The sequence below is a fragment of the Pelophylax lessonae genome (genome assembly GCF_965119305.1).
Source record: "Pelophylax lessonae genome assembly, chromosome: 3".
Taxonomy (NCBI): domain Eukaryota; kingdom Metazoa; phylum Chordata; class Amphibia; order Anura; family Ranidae; genus Pelophylax; species Pelophylax lessonae.
In genome coordinates, this window is record NC_138770.1 from 32,652,461 (window position 1) to 32,673,970 (window position 21,510).

A 21,510-nucleotide genomic window follows, 5' to 3' on the forward strand; every position below is an offset into this window, starting at 1 on the left:
AAATAAAATAAAAATTTCAATCCATGAAAATCCTCCTTTAAAACACTATGAAAGTGACTAAGTGCTTAAAAAGTGATAAGTACTGTAAACCATTACACAAAAATGTGTTATTTAGTGAAATGCCCCAAACATAAATACGTGACAACATACTGTGAGTGAAACACCTAAAATAAACTAAATAACTAAAATAAAAAAATAACAGGTGGGGGGGGGGGGGCAAGTGCAGCAGAAAAATGTCAAAAACCAAACCCAAAAAGGGAATTCAGGGAGCCTCCAGGGGCCGTGGCCCGGGTGACAGAGAGTTTGCAAAACTTAGGGTTAGTGAGAGGCAGAGGTATCTGCCAAACCCCGCTGCATCACAGATCTGGACCGCCGTCTTCGCTGACGTTAGGACCTCGGAAAGGCCTGACCAGGGGTGTCTTGACTCCAGGAATTGGGCAACCAGTCAGGATTAGACACTGCAGGGGTATCCAAGAAAGAGAAAAGATCTGCTAGTTGCTCCGGCCAGCGGAGAGCAAAAGAGTGACCACCTCTGAGTACAATAAGATGAAACGGGTGACCCCAGTGATAGGTGGCCCCTACATTGCGTGTAATCTCCGGTAAGGATTTCAACAAGGCCCTCATCCTCAGTGTCAGACGGGAGAGGTCCGGAAAAAGGCGCACCGTGGCTCCATCGAAGTCCAGTGGTCCCTTAGACCAGGCCCTCCGCATAATTTCTTCTTTAAGAGAGTAAAAATGAACGCGTGTTAATACATCCCTTAGATCAGAGTCAAAACTGCGGGGGCATCGGACCCCATGAACCCGGTCAATTCCAATGGCCTCAGTAGGGGGCCTATCCAGTAGCTTATTAAGAATACCTAAGGTCAGGGCCCAACGTGGCCTCCGGCAAGCCCCGCAGGCGGATGTTATTCCTGCGGCTGTGATTTTCGCCACCATCTTGTTGCAACTGCAGTGTGACCATATGGCGCTGAAACTGGACCTGAGAATGCTCCAGGGCAGTGACTCTGGCTGTCAGGGAAGTTGAGCCTCCTCCACCCTATTGTCCATGTGGTCAATGTGTTGCTTTACAGAATTAATTTAGTGAGAGAGCGCATTTACTATAGATGCGGCCATTTAAGTAAAATCCTGTTTGGTGGGGATCAGGGAGAGGATCTCCCACCATTCTGAAGCAGGCGGCTGTGGTAGCTGGCAAGTGTCAGCAGAAGAAGCAGGAGAGTCATCCATAGGCAGCTCGGAAGACATAATCGGTCAGGTAGGAGCCTGGATCACAGACTGATGCAAAGGCAACTTCCCTACCTTTCTCTGAGCAGCAGGACCAGCTGTGGACGTGCGTGGCGGCGCCATTTTGGAAGCCGCAGGATCTGACGAGGTGGATATGTGCCGTAGGAAATAGGATTTGATATCGAGTCCCCAGGATGCCATAGATGTCCCTGGAGGCTTGAGAGGTGCAGGCATGTGTTCCTAGCAAGGTACACTGGAGGTAGGAGGCAGGGGCGTAACTACAGGGGTTCCAGGGGTTGCAATTGCTACCGGGCCCCATGCTCCAGGGGGCCCGGTAGCAAACCAGTGGCTGAACTTCCAGGATCTCAAAGGTCACACTTGCGACTGGGACCTGGCATTGCACCACTGTGGGGAGGCCCCAAGATTGCAGGAAGGGGGCCCACTGCAGAACTTGTGAAAGGATCCTGCTGCGGGACCATAATAAAAGGCCATGCAACGAGAGTAAAGAGCCCCAGGATTAGTGGGAAGAGCCCCGGGCTTGAAGGGAAGGGCCCCAGCCAGGGGTCTGGGGGCCCCTTCATGGTTTCTTGCATCGGGGCCCTGAAGGTTCTAGTTACGCCTCTGGTAGGAGGCTGGAAAGCCGGCGGGGTCACGGAGCTCCTATCAGATGTGTCTTCGTGGCGCTATATCCGGTCCTGTGTATGTGGATTGACAGTGCATGATAATTAGATACAACTTACAGTCGCACGGTCCGGTAATAAGAAAGCAGTGGGTAATATTGTGATGCACTTGTGCAGGTAAACTGAACAGCACAACACAAGAAAACTCGAGAATGACCGGAATGTTTGTTTGTTTCAAGTACTATGTTACTATTTGTATACAGTTATAAAATCTCTCACCACAGAGCTCCACAAGGCAGCATAGATAGTGTAGTGTAATCATAGATGGGTCTCTCAGCTCAGGAGGGACACAGAGGTGATTAAAATGTCTGTACCTGTTATCTGTTATCAGCCCCCTGTTTAATGTTCTGAGATACTCACTCGGCAAGGCAGCATAGTACAGCGGCTTGCTCTGCTCGGCTGGTATGGCTGAAATATCAGGTATGTCCAGATTGTCCTTTACTGCACAGACAGTGTACAGGGCTCCCAGAGGCAGCAAAGGCACAAGCATATGTAGCTCCCTCCAGGCAGGTCCAGGTTGCTCGCTACATCCCCAGCATAGCAAGATCAAACAGGATGGATGTGTCTATGTAGCCAGAGCTCTCACATGTGTGCTAGAGTCAGTGTTTAACTCCAAAGAGGTTTGCTCCTGCAGTTCGGACTTGGAGCTCAGAAAGCATTGAAGAGAGAAAGAGAATCCTCGTATCCAAAAAGGCAGGAAAAAGTTTGAATTCTGGGGGAGAGGTTGCTTACTGGTGTTTTCCGATTGTGCCACCCATTCCTCCGATGACCAAGGAATTGGTGCTCGGAGGTGGGTAGAGGATGGAACCAAGGAATGGTGCTCGGATGTGTGTAGGGGTTGGAACCAAGAAATGGTGCTCGGAGGTGGGTAGAGGGTGGAACCAAGGAATGGTACTGGGAGGTGGGTAGAGGGTGGAACCAAGGAATGGTGCCCGGAGGTGGGTAGAGGATGGAACCAAGGAATGGTGCTCGGAGGTGGGTAGGGGATGGAACCAAGGAATGGTGCTCGGAGGTGTGTAGGGGTTGGAACCAAGAAATGGTGCTCGGAGGTGGGTAGAGGGTGGAACCAAGGAATGGTACTGGGAGGTGGGTAGAGGGTGGAACCAAGGAATGGTGCCCGGAGGTGGGTAGAGGATGGAACCAAGGAATGGTGCTCGGAGGTTGGTAGGGGATGGAACCAAGGAATGGTGCTCGGAGGTGTGTAGGGGTTGGAACCAAGAAATGGTGCTCGGAGGTGGGTAGAGGGTGGAACCAAGGAATGGTACTGGGAGGTGGGTAGAGGGTGGAACCAAGGAATGGTGCCCGGAGGTGGGTAGAGGATGGAACCAAGGAATGGTGCTCGGAGGTGTGTAGGGGATGGAACCAAGGAATGGTGCTCGGAGGTGTGTAGGGGTTGGAACCAAGGAATTGGTGCTCAGAGGTGGGTAGAGGATGGAACCAAGGAATGGTACTGGGAGGTGGGTAAAGGGTGGAACCAAGGAATGGTGCCCGGCAGGGCCGGACTGGCCTAGCGGGATAGTGGGAAATTTCCCGGCAGGCCGCCTGCCCTGTGGCTGCTGTCGGCTATGAGCTGCTCTGGGATGTTTTTTTTTTTTTTTTCACAAGAGCAGCGGCCGGGTGCCGCCCACTCCATTACAACTGGTGCCTGGCAGAGTGATATGATTGGAGTGCAGTCACGCCTCTTTTTGAGTCGGGGCTTTCACAGTATGAGCTCCAGTACATGTGGGCGGTGCTAGAAGAGATTACACAGCAGCCCCGATCACTGCTTCCTGCCTGCCCAGCACATTCTAGCTGTCCCTGAGAGAAGACAGATGGCAGCCTTCATCTTCTCACTGTAAGTCCTGACCTTTTCTGCCTTTCACCCTCTACTATGCTGTCTGTAAACCTGCCCTGCACCTTACATTGCAGGTTTACAGTGAGAGACAGAGAACGACTCTTATAATAGGTTAGGGATATTCTGGGATGTGATACATAGATGTATTCCACACACACCTTTTATAATAGGATATAGTATGTATATGGAATACATCTATGTATCACCTCAGAAGTTTAAGCATATTCCTAACCTATTAGAAACTTTAAGTATATACAGCAATGAATGGAATTGCATAACAGAGCCAACTCCAGGAAAGTAAAAAACTAAAAAAGTCCATCCTTGCAGGGTAGGTATGGGGAGGGGGAGAAATGGCCTCTTTTACCTCATTCCATATTTCAGCCAGCTCCAGTGCTCTCTGCCTCCACACAAAGCCCTGACATCATCACAATACCATACAGGGACATTAACCCTGTATAGTATGATGGGGAGGTGGGAGTGTGGCACAGCCAGCAATCTGAACAAAAAAAAATGTGTACCAACTTAAATGATAAATTCACATTTTAGAAAATGTTACACCAGTATTCAGGGTGTAACATGTTCTAGTTGCCCCCCTCTCCTCCTCAGGCCCCTGTACAATGTCCGCAACCTCTGATCATCTCCTGTACCATGTCCGCAGCCCATGACCTCCCCTGCACCATGTCTGCAGCCCATGACCTCCCATGTACCATGTCCGCAACCTCTGACCTCCCCTGTACCATGTTCACAGCCCATGACTTCCCATGTACCATGTTCACAGCCCATGACCTCCCCTGTACCATGTCTGCAGCCCATGACCTCCCATGTACCATGTCCGCAACCTCTGACCTCCCCTGTACCATGTTCACAGCCCATGACTTCCCATGTACCATGTCCACAGCCCATGACCTCTCCTGTACCATGTCCGCAGCCCATGACCTCCCCTGTACCATATCCGCAGCCCATGACCTCTCCTGTACCATGTCCGCAGCCCTTGACCTCTCCTGTACCATGTCCGCAGCCCATGACCTCCCCTCTACCATGTCCGCAGCCCATGACCTCCCCTCTACCATGTCCGCAGCCCATGACCTCTCCTGTACCATGTCCGCAGCCCATGACCTCTCCTGTACCATGTAAACAGCCCATGACCTCTCCTGTACCATGTCTGCATGCCCATGACCTCTCCTGTACCATGTCCGCAGCCCATGACCTCCCCTGTACCATGTCCGCAGCCCATGACCTCCCCTGTACCATGTCCACAGCCCATGACCTCTGATCAGCTCCTGTAACATGTCCAAGGTCTCTGACCAGCTCCTGTAACATGTCCGCAGCCTCTGATCAGCTCCTGTAACATGTCCACAGCCTCAGACCATCTCTTGTAACATGTCCGCAGCCTCAGACCATCTGCTGTACCATGGCCGCAGCCTCTGACCACCTCCTGTAACATGTCCACAGCCTCAGACCATCTCTTGTAACATGTCCGCAGCCTCAGACCATCTCTTGTAACATGTCCGCAGCCTCAGACCACCTCTTGTAACATGTCCGCAGCCTCAGACCATCTCCTGTACCATGGCCGCAGCCTCTGACCACCTCCTGTAACATGTCCACAGCCTCAGACCATCTCTTGTAACATGTCCGCAGCCTTAAGACCATCTCTTGTAACATGTCCACAGCCTCAGACCATCTCCTGTACCATGGCCGCAGCCTCTGACCACCTCCTGTAACATGTCCACAGCCTCAGACCATCTCTTGTAACATGTCCGCAGCCTCAGACCATCTCTTGTAACATGTCCGCAGCCTCAGACCACCTCCTGTAACATGTCCACAGCCTCAGACCATCTCTTGTAACATGTCCGCAGCCTTAAGACCATCTCTTGTAACATGTCCACAGCCTCAGACCATCTCCTGTACCATGGCCGCAGCCTCTGACCACCTCCTGTAACATGTCCACAGCCTCAGGCCATCTCTTGTAACATGTCCGCAGCCTCTGACCATCTCTTGTCTTTTATGGTGTCTGCAGTCTCATAGAGGGAGCCTGGAAAGGAGTTTGCTCTTATAATTATAAAGCCCTATGTGCTTTCATATCTGTCTTATATTTATATAATACACTCTTCAAATGTGCTTTAAAACTCAGGGTTTTCCCTATCATGAACAAGAAAATAATGACGTTATGCTGTTGGGCTGGTATAATAATGCTGTTGGGCTGGTATGAAATTATTTCCAGGGCTGAATTTTATTCCCAGTCCGGCCCTGGTGCCCGGAGGTGGGTAGGGGATGGAACCAAGGAATGGTACTTGGAGGTGGGTAGGGGTGGAACCAAGGAATGATGCTCAGAGGTGTGTAGGGGCAGAGAAAGGGGTAGTTCCTGCATCTATTCTCTGAGAAAACAAGCCCTGATAACGAGTAACCTCGTTGCTTGTTGTGGCCTTCATGAGCTTAGCCATATATGAGTTGTCATTGGAGGATGCGCGAGGTCAACCAGGAAATAAACACCAAACTGTTAATCCGAGCATGCAGCCTGCCTGGCCAGGAAAGGGGGGATGAGCGTGTGATGGTATTAGGCAGTAATATATTTCTCTCCCCCTTGGTGGTAGTGGAGATGACCCATCTATAAGGATATACAGTACATACACACACAGCACAAGGCCGTGTTCACATTATGAGATGTTTATCGGGGCTGCAGTTCCTCTGAGCTCCACAAGGTGGTGATCTCACTTTTACCCAGACAGGAAGTCTCTATAGAAGACAGGAAATTATGTCAGGTATAAATAGGAAGTTCCGGGTGAGAGGTGAGTAAGGAGGAAGTAGAGCGGAGACGTTGCTGGAAGAGGCAACAGAGGAGGTAATAAGATCTTATTTTCTATTTACACCCAGTAACCCCCCCCCCCCGTCATGTCCGTCCTCTTCCTCCATAGTCACTGTGATGTCTTTTATCTCCAGCAGATGATGATACACACATATATAGTGTGGAAACCTAGAACAACACCTGCAGGGTCAGAACATTCCTGCACTTACATATACTGTGTATTTTTATCCTTACCTGTCTAGACAGAAACCTGTATAGATCGAGTGACAGAACGAATGAGGATGAAGGCGGACCGGAGTCACATGACTGAGAAGATACTAAACCTCACCCTGGAGATCATCTACCTGCTGACCGGAGAGGTGAGGAGGATTCTGGGAGGTCACATGACATCACTCTTATCTCTGTTGATAAAACACAGACCTGACCGGAGAGGTGAGGAGGATTCTGGGAGGTCACATGACATCACTCTTATCTCTATTAATAAAACACAGACCTGACCGGAGAAGTGAGGAGGATTCTGGGATTCTAACATGATATTCCTATTGGTTCCTCAATACAGAGATTTCCTCTTCTGAAGTCAGGTGATCCTATGACCATCACAGTGCCTCCATGTGACTCCCTAAAACCCGAGAGACACAACATGAAGAAGATTCTAGAAGTCACCAAGAAGATGATGGAGCTGCTGACAGGAGAGGTGAGCGGTGCTGGGAATTCTGGGACATTATCCAGTAACAGACAAGGGATGTGTCTGGATGGTGACTGTATCATTGTGTGTGTCAGGTTCCTATAAGGTGTCAGGATGTCACTGTCTATTTCTCCATGGAGGAGTGGGAGTATTTAGAAGGACACAAGGATCTCTACAAGGATGTCATGATGGAGAATCAGCCGCCCCTCACATCACCGGGTAAGAGGAGACTTTATTGTAAAGGAGAGAGCAGTACGGTGGCTCCACCTAGATCCCCCATCATCTGATAAACACATAGAAACAATGTATTCAGTCAGTGTGCAGGGCTGATGTTAGAAATCGTGGGGCCCCGTACAGACTACCTGGCAGGGCCCCCTCAAGAAAATATTAAAGATATATTTAGCTAAAATTACAACAAAATCACTGTTATCAGACACAAATATAACATAACTCGCATAATTCCTGCTAAATCTAAAAAAAAAAAAAACTATGTTAAATAAAAAAGAAGATGAGATGAGAAAAATATACAGGCTGGGCAGTTGGAGCTCAGTGATCAGAGAGACAGAGAGAGAGAAACAAAGTTACAATTTACAAATAAACTCCTGAGCAGAGATAAGTGCTGGGAGGGGGATTAGTGAGGGACGACTGTCTCTTTCTCAACAGATAAAAGCTGATAGCAGGGAGAGGGACAGATCAGATTCAGGTACTGGAGGAAGATTTCTGTATTTGTTGCCCATCACTAATCCCCCTCTCTGTGTGGGCCCCCCTGTGTGCTAGGGCCCCCTACAAGAGGGCTGGTGGTCCCCCCCTATCAGCGGCCCTGTCAGTGTGTGTCAGGGATGGGCTCCTGCTACTTAACGAGCAGCTCTTTTCTTTCAGAGCTCAGAAGTTGCTTAGCTGTCGGTTAATTATCAGCCGCTCGTTACCACAGTGACTCACCTGGTTACCATTACCTGCCTCATTAGTCCAGCCTACACCCAACCCCATTTTGCTATTTAAGTAGCTTAGCTCATTTCCTCCTTGCCCTTGCGTGGTCTATGCTCTCCAGTGTGTTCCTTTGTATGACTTGTCGTGGCTGACTTCTTTTCCGATACCTGTTCCTGATTTGTTTTGCCTGACTAAACTGACTTATGGTTTCCTGATCCTTGCTCCTCTGATTACCTGTTCTGGCATCAAAAACCCGGCTTCTGTTTTTGACTATGTTCCTTAACTGTTATTTTTGCCATTTAATTAAAGGTGTGATTTTTAACTGCACTTTGTGTTGAAGCACTCAATACCACTGCAGCCTCGTGCCTCCCCACTTACTATTGAGGCTTTTGATTGGAGACCTCTACAGCCTGCCCATGTGACCCATGAAACCACTCCTTTGGCCATGGCTGTAGGGGCTCTTTACCATGAGATAATTCAAATTCCTAGAAATTTCCTTACCTCATTACCCAGTTGTCATTGGTTATCCTTGGTTACAGAGGCCCAATCCCTCTTTTAATTGCCGTAATGCTGAGGTTTTGTCATGGTCCCCACAATGCACTAATCTTTTTAGAAAGTGATTAAGATCATGTGCACGTCTTCAGTCTCTTTATTGCCAGAAGAGTACCATGAATTCTGTGATATCTTTGACAAAGGTCAGGCCGGTATTTTGGCACATCAGCCTTTTGAGTGCACAGTTGACCTTCAACCCTGGTGCCATTCCTCCTCATGGCCGGGTTTACCTACTGTCTGTCTCAGAGGAGAAGGAAATGGAGAAGTATGCTGCGATTTAACTATCCCAGGGGTTCATCCACAAAACCTCTTCTTCTGGTGCTGGCTTTTTATTTGTGAAAAAAAAAAAGTGGTCAACAGAGTCTCTGTATCGATTATAGGGGTCTCATTCGCATTAATGTTAAAAATACTTATCCGATCCCATTGATAGCAGAACTATTTGACTGCCTCAAGGGAACAATGGTCTTCACTAAGCTCGATTTGCAAGGGACATAAAATCTTGTGAGGATTAAAGAGGGCCACAAATGGAAATTTTAATACTAGGACCAGACACTACGAATACCCCGTAATGTCCTTTTGGTCTCTGCAACGCTCCTGCAGTTTTCCAGGACTTTATTAACGATGTTCTCTGAGATATGCTGCCGTAATGTGTGGTGGTTTACCCGGATGATATTCTCATATATTCTAAATCCCTAGAGAACCTCCACACAGATGTCTCTCCCATGTGCTACAGAAGTTGAGAGAAAGCAACCTCTATTGCAAGTTGGAAAAGTGCGAGTTCCATGAACAGGTTCAATTTTGGGGTTATGTCATTTGTGCTGCCAGGTTTTCGATGGACCCAGAGAAGCCATCTGCAGTCCTAAAGTGGCTTCGGCCCATAGGTCTATGTCCTCTACAACATTTTCTTGGGTTTGCCAATTATTATCAGAAATTTATGAGTAATTTCTCTTTTCTGGTCAAACCCCTTCATTGATACTGTATGACCAGAAAAGAGGGCAACCCACAGAATTGGTCCCCGGAATCCATTAAAGCCTTTGAATCCCTCAAGGCCACTTTTGCTGCAGTTCCAGTGCTGGAATATCCTGATTCCATGTTACCCGTCATTCTTGAAGTTGATGCGTCTCAGACTGGAGTAGGCGCTTTCCTGTCTCAACCTCCTACCCCTGAGAGTTCTATCCATCCTTGTGGCTACTTTTCTAAAAAAATTGTCACTAGCAAAATGAAATTCTGAAACTGGGGATAGAGAATTATTAGCCATAATTTTAACTCTTGAAGAAGGGAGGCATCTCATCAAGGGTACTACTGTGCTGGTCCTGATTTTGACTGACCATAAGAATCTTTCATTCTTGCCTGAGACTAGATGTTTATCTCCTGGAAGGGCTCAGTGGGACGTTTTTCTGTCAAGCTTCAATTACATAGTCTCATTCATACCTGATACAAAGAATATAAGAGCAGATGCCTTATTGCCGCAGTTTTCCTCCTCTTCCAAAATGGAGTCTGTTCCCACTCCTGTGATACCTTCGGACTGCATTTTGGCTATTTTTTTCTAGTCTCACTTCACCTTTGGGTGAGAGAATGATGCCCTCTCAGATCCATTCTCCTCCTGGAAAACCTCATGACCGCTGCTTTGTACCCGAGAATCTCCGCACCATTTTACTCCAGACCTACCATTCACCTAAGACAGCTGGGAACACAGGAAAAAATCAACGGCGTATGGACATATTGTTAAGACACAAGGCCTATGTCTCAACAATGCTGGTGGCCTAGTCTCCGTGCTCATGAAACCAGCTTTGTAGCCGCTTGTCCTGTGTGTGCTCAGAATAAAACACCACGACACCTTCCAGTGGGCCTCCTTCAACCCATACACAGTGCAGAGAGGCCTTGGATCCACTTGTCTATTGATTTTATTATGGATTTACACAATTCCCATAGCAACACAGTTATTCTTATGGTGGTTGACCATTTTTCAAAATTTCACATTGCATTCCTCTAAAGAAGTTGTCTGTGTCCAAGGAACTGACATTCATTTTCACTGGAGAGTTCTTTCAGTTACATGGGTTACCTAAAGTTATCAGATCGGACAGGGCTAGCCAGTTGGTGTCCAAGTTTTGGGGAGCCTTTTGTGCACAGTTGGGAGTTCCGCTTTCCTTTTCCTCTGCATATCACCCACAGTCCAATGGGGCTGCAGAATGGGCCGACCAAGCCTTGAAGCAGCTCTTGCGTTGCTATATTTCTGACCAACATAACAACTGGTAGGACCTGTTACCTTGGGTGGAGTTTGCTCACAATAGCACCATCAATGCCGCCTCCTGATTATCTCAGTTTATGGTGAACTAGCCATCTATGTTGCCTGATACATCTGTTCCGCAAGGCATTTCTGCGTTAGAGCAACATCTTCAGGAACTTTGTTCCACTTAGGTGCAGGTCCAAGAATCTTTGCAACACTCCAGAGAGAGGTACAAACCATGTTGACCACCGACGCCTACCTGCATCCTCCTACTAAGTTGGAGAGAGGGTAAGGTTAACCCAGTGGCCTACACATTAGATCTTCCTTCCAACGTTCATATTTACAATGTATTCCATGTTTCCTTACGTGTTTTTGCTATACCACCTCAGTACTACACCTTCGCCCGCTTAAGGTTGACAACCATGTGGAATATGAGATTCAATCTATCATTAACTCCCCTAGGTTTAGTGGACACATACGCTATCCAGTTCAGAGGGGTTACAGTCCAGGGGAACGCTCTTGGGTCTAATCCTCGGACATAAATGCTCCTGCCCTGTTCCAGGCTTTCCATACACATTTTCCCCTCAAGTCTTGTGCTCCCCCAAGGGGGAGGGATTGTTGGGGAAGAGGGTACTGTCAGGGCTGGGCTCCTGATAGTTAGCGAGCTGCTCTTTTCTTTCAGTGTTTAGAAGCTGTTTAGCTGTTGGGTAACTACCAGCCGCTTGTCACCACAATGACTCACCTGGTTACCATTTCCTGCCTCATTAGTCCAGCCTACAGCCAGCCCCTTTTTTGCTTTTGAAGCAGCTGAGCTCATTTCCTCCTTGCCCTTGCTTGGTCTATGATCTGCAGTGTGTTCCTGTGTGTTACTTGCCCTGACTGACTTCTCTTCATATTCCTGTTCCTGATTTTTGCTTCCGACTATGCTGACTTCTGGTTTCTTGACCCCGGCTCCTCTGATTACCTTCTCTGGCATCCAAATCCCGACTTCTGTTTTTGACTGCATTCCTGAACTGTTATTTTTTTTCTATTTCATTAAAGGTGTGATTTTTTTTTTTTTTTTAACTGTACTTTCTGTCTTCACCTGGTTTATGGTCCCCAACAGTGTGTGTGTGTTTTCTTCAGATGGTTCTAGTAATGGGAACCTACCAGAGAGATGTCCCCGTCCTCTGTATTCCTGGGATTCCACACAGGAAGATCACACCATCCCTCACCATCATCAGGTAGATGAGGAACAATCACTGATAGTATCATTAGGATCTGTACATTATCTGCATTGTTACCATTGATGTCATTTTTATCATATATTCAGAGTGGAAACCTGAGAGATTCTAAACTTGAGGTTAAAGACGAAATAATAGAGGAGGAGGATGAGGATGGGGTCATAGAGGAAGTACACAAAGATCTGTACCAGGACACCATGGTGGAGTCATCCAGCTACAGGAACCCACCAGAGAGATGTCCCTGTCCTCTGTATTCCGGGGATTCCACACAGGAAGGTCACACCATCCCTCAATGCTACAAGGTTGGTGGGATGGAGTATCTAGAAAATGGACTTGTGGAGGGGATGTGTGTGTTTTTTTTATGTAAGCTTATATCTTCCAGATGATATTCTCTCTCATTTTCTTGGTTTAGAGTGGAGATCCAATCGATATAGAATTTGAGGTTAAAGCAGAAGAAGAAGAAGAAGAGACATATGTGAGGGATGATCAGCAGTCTATGGAGGAGGATGGAATAACGGGGACATTTATAGAGGAGGACACTCCTACAGAGATCAGCACAGGTGGGTCATTAACACTAAAAACATTCCTCCACCCATACTGCTCACTGATTGGTCCAGAGTAGGGGGGGGGGAACTGGGTGATATTAGCCTGTAATCCCCTGGTCACTTTCCTGAGCTGTGTTCCCCGTCCTGTATTCCTGTATTTCTCTCGGATAATCTTCCTTCTCTGTGCTGCAGACACAATTTATGTCTCTAGACTGGATTTATGGAGATTCTGGGGTTCAGCTGGCAGTAAAATGTTGATGTTCACCATAGACGTTGCTCAGCCTAGACACCTTGGGTATGTACCTTGGGTCTTCTGCCCCATGCCCAGGTCTAGCAAGATCTCTGACAGAACAATTCTCCCGGGGTTACTTGCTCTGTTATTTGCTGGCTGTGCCGGGTGGAGGGATATGTCTGTATAGTCTCACACCCAAGTCACTGAGTTCCTGTCATTTTTTTGAGCCTTGTATATTCTATCTATACAATGCACACACTGTTACACACAAACACACAAAAACTTGAAGAAAAGACATGAAAAGACACGCACACTGGTGAACAGTCGCAAACAGTTTTACAATCCACAGTAAACATGAATGAGCCACAAATCCACCCTTCTGGTGTCACGGAGAATAAGCTGACAGTGCCCCACTCTGCAATTCCAGGTGTACTCTCACCTCTTCAGACCCCATTGCTCCATACAAAGAGGACACACCCAGCATGAAATGACACACCTTCAGGTACATGCAGGCGGAGCCTCCTCTTTAGGTAGCCAGCTCCTACTACTAGAGATAAAGAGACTCCATAGTGCTCACTGTTATATTTATTACATGGATAAGAAAAGTACTCACAAGGTTAAAAAAGCAATCCAGCATTGAATACACACAATCACTGCAGATTCCCCAAGCATCAGTCTCAGTGTGACTTGAGGGCACTCCGCCTAACGTGATGATGTCCTCAAACCACTCCCATCTGATGCGTTGCATCCTGATTGGACTTCCCCAGAGATATATATGGTCTTCAGGATCAATTCAGTCTTCATCTTGGTTTTTCTCCCCCCATCCTCACTCTCTGACCTCTGGTGGGGTTCAGTCCCGCTGTTATTCATGACTAAATCATGGACTAAATAAGGTATTGCGGGACTTCTTGTGTTGGAAAGATGGCAATTAGTGATAGAGGGGGAGGGGACTATAATCCCCTCATCACTGTCACTCCTATAAAAGACAGTTCCCGTTGTTTCCTCACTCTCTGATTAAGGTCCATGAATAAAGAAATGAACTGGTAGGAGATCAGAGGACCCATTTACTAGTTACCTTGAGGGGGGAATTGTAAGATCCTCAGAGACAAAGCTGCCTGATGTGGGCGGAGTCCTGGTTTAGGGGAACCAATCTGCGGATGTCAAGTAATAATGTTTGTATTTCTATTTTAGTACATAGACGGGAGATGAGGAAAACCTCAGAGGATTGTTTCACTTTGTCTCCAGACTGTAAAGTAGAAGATGAGGACATCACACAGTATAGTCCAGGAGAAAACCCGGCTACTTCTAATGTCCATCCGGCACCATACAGTGTAGATGGACCATCGTATTCCTCTTATCCTGAGGAACCTCAGACTGTGAGGGACGGTGCCGGACCATCGTATTCCTCTTATCCTGAGGAACCTCAGACTGTGAGGGACAGTGCCGGACCATCGTATTCCTCTTATCCTGAGGAACCTCAGACTGTGAGGGACAGCGCGGGACCATCGTATTCCTCTTATCCTGAGGAACCTCAGACTGTGAGGGACAGTGCCGGACCATCGTATTCCTCTTATCCTGAGGAACCTCAGACTGTGAGGGACGGTGCCGTCCTGACAAAAGATAAGAGGTTCTCCTGTTCTGAGTGCGGGAAGAGATTCCGTTTGAAAGGCAATCTTAATGTGCATAAAAGATCTCACACCAGTGAAAAGCCGTATTCCTGTCCTCAGTGTGGGAAATGTTTTTCATTCAAGTCTGCTCTTTCCACACATCAGAGATCGCACACTGGTGAGAAGCCGTATTCCTGTCCTGAGTGCGGGAAATGTTTTTCACGGAAGTTCACTCTTTCCACACATCAGAGATTGCACACTGGTGAGAAGCCGTATTCCTGTCCTGAGTGCGGGAAATGTTTTTCGGACAACTCCCATCTTTCCACACATCAGAGATCGCACACTGGTGAGAGGCCGTATTCCTGTCCTGAGTGTGGGAAATGTTTTACACAGACATCCGCTCTTTCCAAACATCAGAGGTTGCACACTGGTGAGAAGCCGTATTCCTGTCCTGAGTGCAGGAAATGTTTTTCAGAGAAGTCCACTCTTTCCAAGCATCAGAGATCTCACACGGGTGAGAAGCCGTATTCCTGTCCTGAGTGCGGGAAATGTTTTTCAGAGAAGTCCACTCTTTCCAAGCATCAGAGATCTCACATGGGTGAGAAGCCGTATTCCTGTCCTGAGTGCGGGAAATGTTTTACACAGAAGTCTCATCTTTTAAAACATCAGAGATCGCACACTGGTGAGAAACCGTATTCCTGTCCTGAGTGTGGGAAATGTTTTGCACAGAAGTCCAGTTTTTCCACACATCAGAGATTGCACATGGGGGAGAAACCGTATTCCTGTCCTGAGTGAGGGAATTGTTCCTCACTGAAGTCCTGTCTTCCTGTACATCAGGGGTCCCACACAACCCTGGAGGTGTATTAGTGCCTTGAGTGTGGAAAATGTCTTCTATATGAATGTTGGTGGACATTTGGGGAAGAAGCACACCCTGATATACACCTCAGATATACTCCATGGCTGATCTCCATCATGTAAGAAACACTTCATGAGATCAGAAATCACCAAAGACATGGATGAAGTGTTGTCCTGTGTTGGCCATTGATAGCAGGAGAAAAATAAAAATGGAGTCCTTACCTTTCATTGGCTGAGTACATTTTGTGCGGGAAGATTTCACAAACATTTACAGATCTGGTTGTTATAAATGTATTGATGAAATGTGACCTGCATTCCCCCAGTCATGGTGAAATGGGATTTCCTATAATGGTCAGTTCCATCTAGTGGCCATAATGTGCTTTCCTGACAGATGTCAATGTCAGCATACGTTTGGGTAGCCCTGCCCTCGTTCCTCCCCCCATAAGACCCCACCCCCATAAATGTTTAGGATAAGCCATTGGCTGCGTTCCTTTTTTGTCCTCCTCACTTATAGGACCATTTTTGTATGAGGTTTTCCTACCTATTGGAAGTATTGGTGAGCGGGTCTGGTGCTGGGCAGCTGTGCTGGATGTCAGGAGCTTCCTTTGGTATCCAGAAGTCTTCCAGGATGTCCCGAGTGGTCATTGAGTCCCCAGCTATCAGCGGGGTGGTGTTATGGCACACATATGTAGAGCAGTGGTTCTCAACTCCGGTCCTCAGGGCACACTAACAGGCCAGGTTTGAAGGAAAACTGAAATACATCAGAGGTGATATCGTTTGCTGCTCAGTGATTGCAGTATTCTAGTCTGCATCTCCCCAAGGTAATAACTAAAATCTGGCCTGTTAGTGTGCCCTGAGGACCGGAGTTGAGAAACACTGATGTAGAGGATCCATGCCTGGAGAGTGGGCCCTGCTATCGGCGGCCATTTGCATTGGCTGGGAGCCCAGCTGTTAGTGGGTGGCCATTAAGTGTTAGACATATGAAATTTGTTTCGGTGCGAATACAAATTCTGACACATTTTTGGGTATTCCTAGATTCGGATGTATCCAAATCTCCAAATGAAATTGTAATACATTTTGTTGAAATCTGTTAAAATTTGTTTTGTTTATTCATTTTCTAACAAATTCCAACTTTTCGGAACGATTCGAGTTCGGATCAGTCAAAAAAAACGATCGACCGATGCAAATTCTGTGTGAAGAAATAGCTGGTTGTTAAGCAGCAAGCCGGGAAGCCGGCCGCCCGCCTGCATCCTTACCAACCATGACTCATCAGCAGTCAGCGGGCTTCCCCACTGATAGATGAATGGAAAGAAAAGAATGCCAGCAATGGAAAAAAACGGTTCGGTCCCCCTGCTCTCCCTGCCCCCCCTCGTCCATACCAGGCCCTTCAGGGGCCAAAATATATAAAAAAAAAAAAAACAGCATGGGTTCTCCCCTGAGATCCATACCAGACCCTTTTTATCTCGGCATGCAGCCCAGCAGGTCAGGAAAGCCCTCCCCCCCCACCTCAAAGCACCTTGTCCCCATGTTGATGTAGACAAGGACCTCTTCCCCACAATCGTGGCCTGTGCTTGTGGGGGTCTGCAGGCAGGGGGCTTGTCATAATCTGAAAGCCCCTTTTACCAAGGGGCCCCCAGATCCCGCCCCCCCATGTGAATGAGTATCTGGAACAAATTACCCTACCTATTCACCAAAAAAGTGTCAAAAAATAATAAAAACACACAATTTTTGAAAAATCCTTTATTAAAAAATAACTACTGCAGGCTCCTCCTCCATTTGACATTTCTTACATAGGTAAGGGGCGGTAAGTATATCCAAGAGATATACCTAACCTATAGGTAGGCTGAAACCTACATTATTAAAGATAAGAGTACACTAACTATGAGTCATAAACAAGATGGGCTTTGATCATATACCTAGGTGACCCCTATAGAGAGAGACACCCATATACTATCCTCATAAGGTGATTATCCTTCCTCCTTTCTGTATGAATAGATATAGAATAGAGAATGTAATTACTCCTCACACTACTACACATATATATTTTATCTTGTACCTAGGATCATAAGGACAGATACCTATATATACAACACATTTTGGTCTGATTTTCCCCCCTGTGTCCGCCCCAGGTCGGGTTAATTTGTTGGGGGTTGGAAGGAAGGCCGTGTGCTATTAAGCTATGTTTGTATTTATTATGATGTACATAAATACAGATGATGTTCTATGTTTATGAAACACTAATATTGAGTCTGTTTATAAGAGAAAACTTTCTGTACATCTTCATAGTCCTGAAGAAGCCTTGTGCGAAATGCGTTTACCTGTGAACAGAGGAAATATCTATACATACATGAACCTTATGATATATACCAACTTATCGTTATATATGTATGATGTACATGAGTGAAATTAGTAGGAGACATTGATCTCCTGTGTACGAGCTGAGCTCAGTTCGGGGCCAGTTTTGTCATTTTATTGAGATCTGGTTTTAGATAAATCAATAAATGTTATTTCAGGATAAATCCATGTAGTTGTTATCTGTCTCATGCTTTGCCCTTAAAGTCCACACATATGACAGTGGTTCCTTGTGATCATCTGTAGTTTCACATTTTTTTTTGGATAAGAGAAGGGATTTAGTAGGATACTCCAAATAACTATTCACAGGTGAGGACAACTCTCTCAATAGAACTGTAATGCAGATCATCTGCCGGACCATATAGCACCTGTATGGGATGAACAAGTCCCTTTGTAGGTGAAGGAACTCAGTGAACCTTGCCTCTTCAAGACACTAGCCAGTGTCTCCTTTGGCTTGCACCCAGTAACTGACTTCTAGCACCCAGAGGAAGATCTAACAGCACAAGTCCCAAGGATCCCCTGTGGGGGGTCTATACCCACAAGGCTCTTGGAGCACACACACCAGTCTTCCTCAGTAGTACCAGACAGGATCCACAGACATCCTCCCTCAGTCAGCCCTCGTAAGTACCAATGGGTTACAACTTCAATGTTTTAGGCCCTCAGGTCCCCACCCTAGGCCGCATGGCAGCCTCTACAAGGGAGAGGCAGCAGCCCCCTCCCCACTTAGACCTCTGTCCCTAGAGGTAGACTGGACTGGACTACGAGCCCATGTGTTCTTCAGATATAAATACAGGTACCCAGCATGCCTTGGAGCACATCCCCTTCTAATTGGCCAGGGCTGTACAGACATCCATGATCTGCCAGGTTTCCACCCACTGTCCAATATACTCCATGGCTATTGGATCAGTATGAATCATCAAGACAGCATGAGCTGTGTCCCTGTTAGGCAGAGAAACCAAAAACGATATCCACTCATTCTAGCACCTACCTAGGAGGGCTCTACATCTGTATGGCAGGGTCTGTTTGATTATTCACCTGCTGGGATGGTGCTCTGATGTGAGAAGCTGCAGTGTCAGTATTCCTTTAGCAGTAATTAACCCCTTACGGGTTTTTCTCACCTAGCAAACAAACAACTGTTACACTGTCTTTTCTGACAGCTTAGGAGACTTTAGCAGCCGTAGTTTGAATTGCGATTTTTTTTTTTTAATTCATAGCTAGAGTAGCAATTATATATGGTATAATATTTTTTTCCTAACAATATGGAGTTCTCCTTTGCACCGTGTCTGTTTATCATGGATTTATTTGTTACTGTGACAGGTCCTTGTGCCGCTGCAGCCTAATCCCTCTCTGCTGTGGCTGCTCTATGCAGGTTATAGCTGGAGGGGGCAGCGTCTTCCTTACTGATACTGTTCCTGGATTGTCAGCCCTTCTGCAGGCCTCATAAAGCTGGTGTATGGGAAGCTGACTAATGGACACTTTCTATTAAATCTCTCCAGATCTGCATGTATTATGCACACCGTAGACTGGGCCTTTGGTGGTTGACAGGCAAAACCGGTATAAATTTCCTGCTTTGTTCAGACATCCAGGGAGGAAGATGACCCCTACCAACAGGTTGCCACTAGTAGTCAAGACACTCTAAAGGAGTCTGTTACAACTCTCCCTGTGCAAGGAGCTCAACTCTGACAATGTCAAGCTTTTCCCTTGCAGGACCAGTCAACTGACCAATTTAAAGCTCTTCAAACAATTCCTAAAAGGAAGATGAGGATGGTCTATAAGCAGGTTTTTGTACCTCCTTTCCTGCAAAGGTAACTGCAATGCAAGTATTTTTAGCACTTCCAAAGGAGTGCATTGCCTTTTTTCCCTATGATGTTTAAGCTAGAAGCTCGTGCTAGAAGAGTGGTGCAAATTGAACAGAAAGACAGAGCATCGGAATGTCTTAGTGGTCATCACCTTGCAGCACTGGGTTGTTCAGTTCAAACCCCAACCAGAACACTTCTATCTGTACTGCAGGATGTCAGATTAGGCATACTGAGTCACCTATTTGGTTGACGTGGCCTTCATGAGCTTAGCCATATACTGTACTTTGTACATGGAGTTGCCATTGGGGGATGCTGTGTCCTTCAGTGGTATACTCATTAATGATAATTAGGTGGGACCTTTGGGGGGTTTAGGGTCTTCTGGTGGTAACTTTATGTATTGGACTTGTCCCAAAGGGGTATATCTGTCTGCAGTTGTAGCCTGTGAACCTGCCTTAACCCTTGCCTCTCTTCGAATGCATTGAAAGTTGGGGTGAAGAATATTGATTCTATCCTAAAGAATAATTCTACAAGTTGGACAATCTTGTCTGCTTCATTTGATAGCAATGAGTTGCATTTAGTCCGGCCTCCTGCTTTAGATTAAATGTCTGCCGAATGAAAGAAAACTACAGTTCTAGAGTCAGTGTTTTAATTAAAAGTTTTATTCGTTTTTCATAGAAAGAATAACAAACAAGGTTCAGCAAACAATTAACAGGTGCATGGCCACACAATGATAAAGATTTTGTGTTCAAGGGAGCAAATATAAACCAAAACGGGAACACTCGGGCATCCCTTGCCTGAAACTTGCATCATCAAACGTAATTAGGTGAGAGCCTGATCATGCTTGGTTCTGCCCCCCGAAGAGACGCACTTTAACCACTTAAGCCCCGGAAGATTTTACCCCCTTCCTGACCAGGGCCTTTTTTGCGATTCGGTACTGCGTGAATTTAACAGACAATTGCGCGGTCGTGCGACTCTGTACCTAAACAAATTTGACGTCCTTTTTTTCCCACAAACAGAGCTTTCTTTTGGTGGTATTTGATCACCTGTGCGATTTTTACTTTTTGCGCTATGAACAAAAAAAGAGCATCAATTTGCAAAATCCATCAGAAACGTTATGAGCAGTGTCAAATTCACTAAGATCAAATAACGTCAGGGCTGGACTTGAAAACAGTCCAGCTAAAAGCTTGATTGTTTTGTTCAAAATCACAAAATATGGCAGGAAAAAAATAAAGAATGTGTGGGAAAGATGTGTTATATGCAGGGCCGGCGCTACCACTAGGCAAGTTAGGCAGTCACCTAGAGCGCGCTGCCGCCTAGCCGCTGGTTTCCTTCTTAGACTCTCCCTCTCCTGAGTCCCTTCGCCGCCTGTGCAGCCGCTCTGGTCTCCGTGTAGGCGCCAGCCCAGCCGTCCGTGGCAATGCTTAAAAACTGACCTGGTGATATGTCAGGGTCTCCCTCCGAGTCCCTGACAGTCTTAGATGCAGTGAGTGACAGAACAGAGGCTGCCTGCGCCGCGCCTCTATGATCACAGTGACAGACAGGTCACAGTCTGTGACCTGTCTGTATCTCTCAAACTCTCTGGTGCCTCCCCCTAAATAAATAAATAAAAGTTAAATAACACCCCACTTCAATATGTGCTATTGGGGGGCCACTGGTCTATCACACCAGTTGTTCAAAAAATTGGCCAGGGAGTTTGGCACTGTGTGTATCGGACTTTACTCAGCAAAAGAGGCAATACTGTTGCAGGACACAAATACACTTGTAAAAGTATACTCAGATAACACCCTACTTCATTATGTGGTATGGGGGGGGGGGGTTATTGGTCTATCACACCAGTTATAATACATTATAAGTGCTGTTGTCCCTGTTTGTAGTATTGCTGCAGCAACGCTCAGTCACCACACCTGTCACAATGCTGCACAGTGCACAATAATACTACTAATCCACTATAATATGCTTTCTACAAAG

At 46.7% G+C, this 21,510-nt stretch overlaps 3 protein-coding genes across 3 annotated transcripts in view; 2 read left to right on the forward strand and 1 right to left on the reverse strand.

The window, feature by feature from the left end:
- Positions 1 to 20,226, forward strand: part of LOC309549916 (uncharacterized protein) — a gene marked incomplete at its 3' end in the record, with an annotated part of 179,893 nt that extends 159,667 nt beyond the window's left edge. Inside the window, exons 6-8 of the mRNA XM_082250405.1 lie at positions 12,565 to 12,712; positions 14,121 to 14,260; positions 20,218 to 20,226. Of these exons, the coding sequence (XP_082106531.1) occupies positions 12,565 to 12,712; positions 14,121 to 14,260; positions 20,218 to 20,226 (297 nt within the window). The remainder of the gene's footprint in view (positions 1 to 12,564; positions 12,713 to 14,120; positions 14,261 to 20,217) is intronic.
- The window catches only part of LOC309550274 (uncharacterized protein), a gene marked incomplete at both ends in the record, with an annotated part of 1,476,097 nt that overhangs the window by 829,264 nt on the left and 625,323 nt on the right, over positions 1 to 21,510 (reverse strand).
- On the forward strand, positions 8,779 to 15,331 carry LOC309549924 (uncharacterized protein; the record flags this gene model as incomplete). The annotated part of the gene is made up of 2 exons (XM_082250411.1): positions 8,779 to 8,967; positions 14,657 to 15,331. 2 exons carry the CDS (start codon positions 8,779 to 8,781, stop codon positions 15,329 to 15,331), a joined length of 864 nt encoding a protein of 287 aa, XP_082106537.1.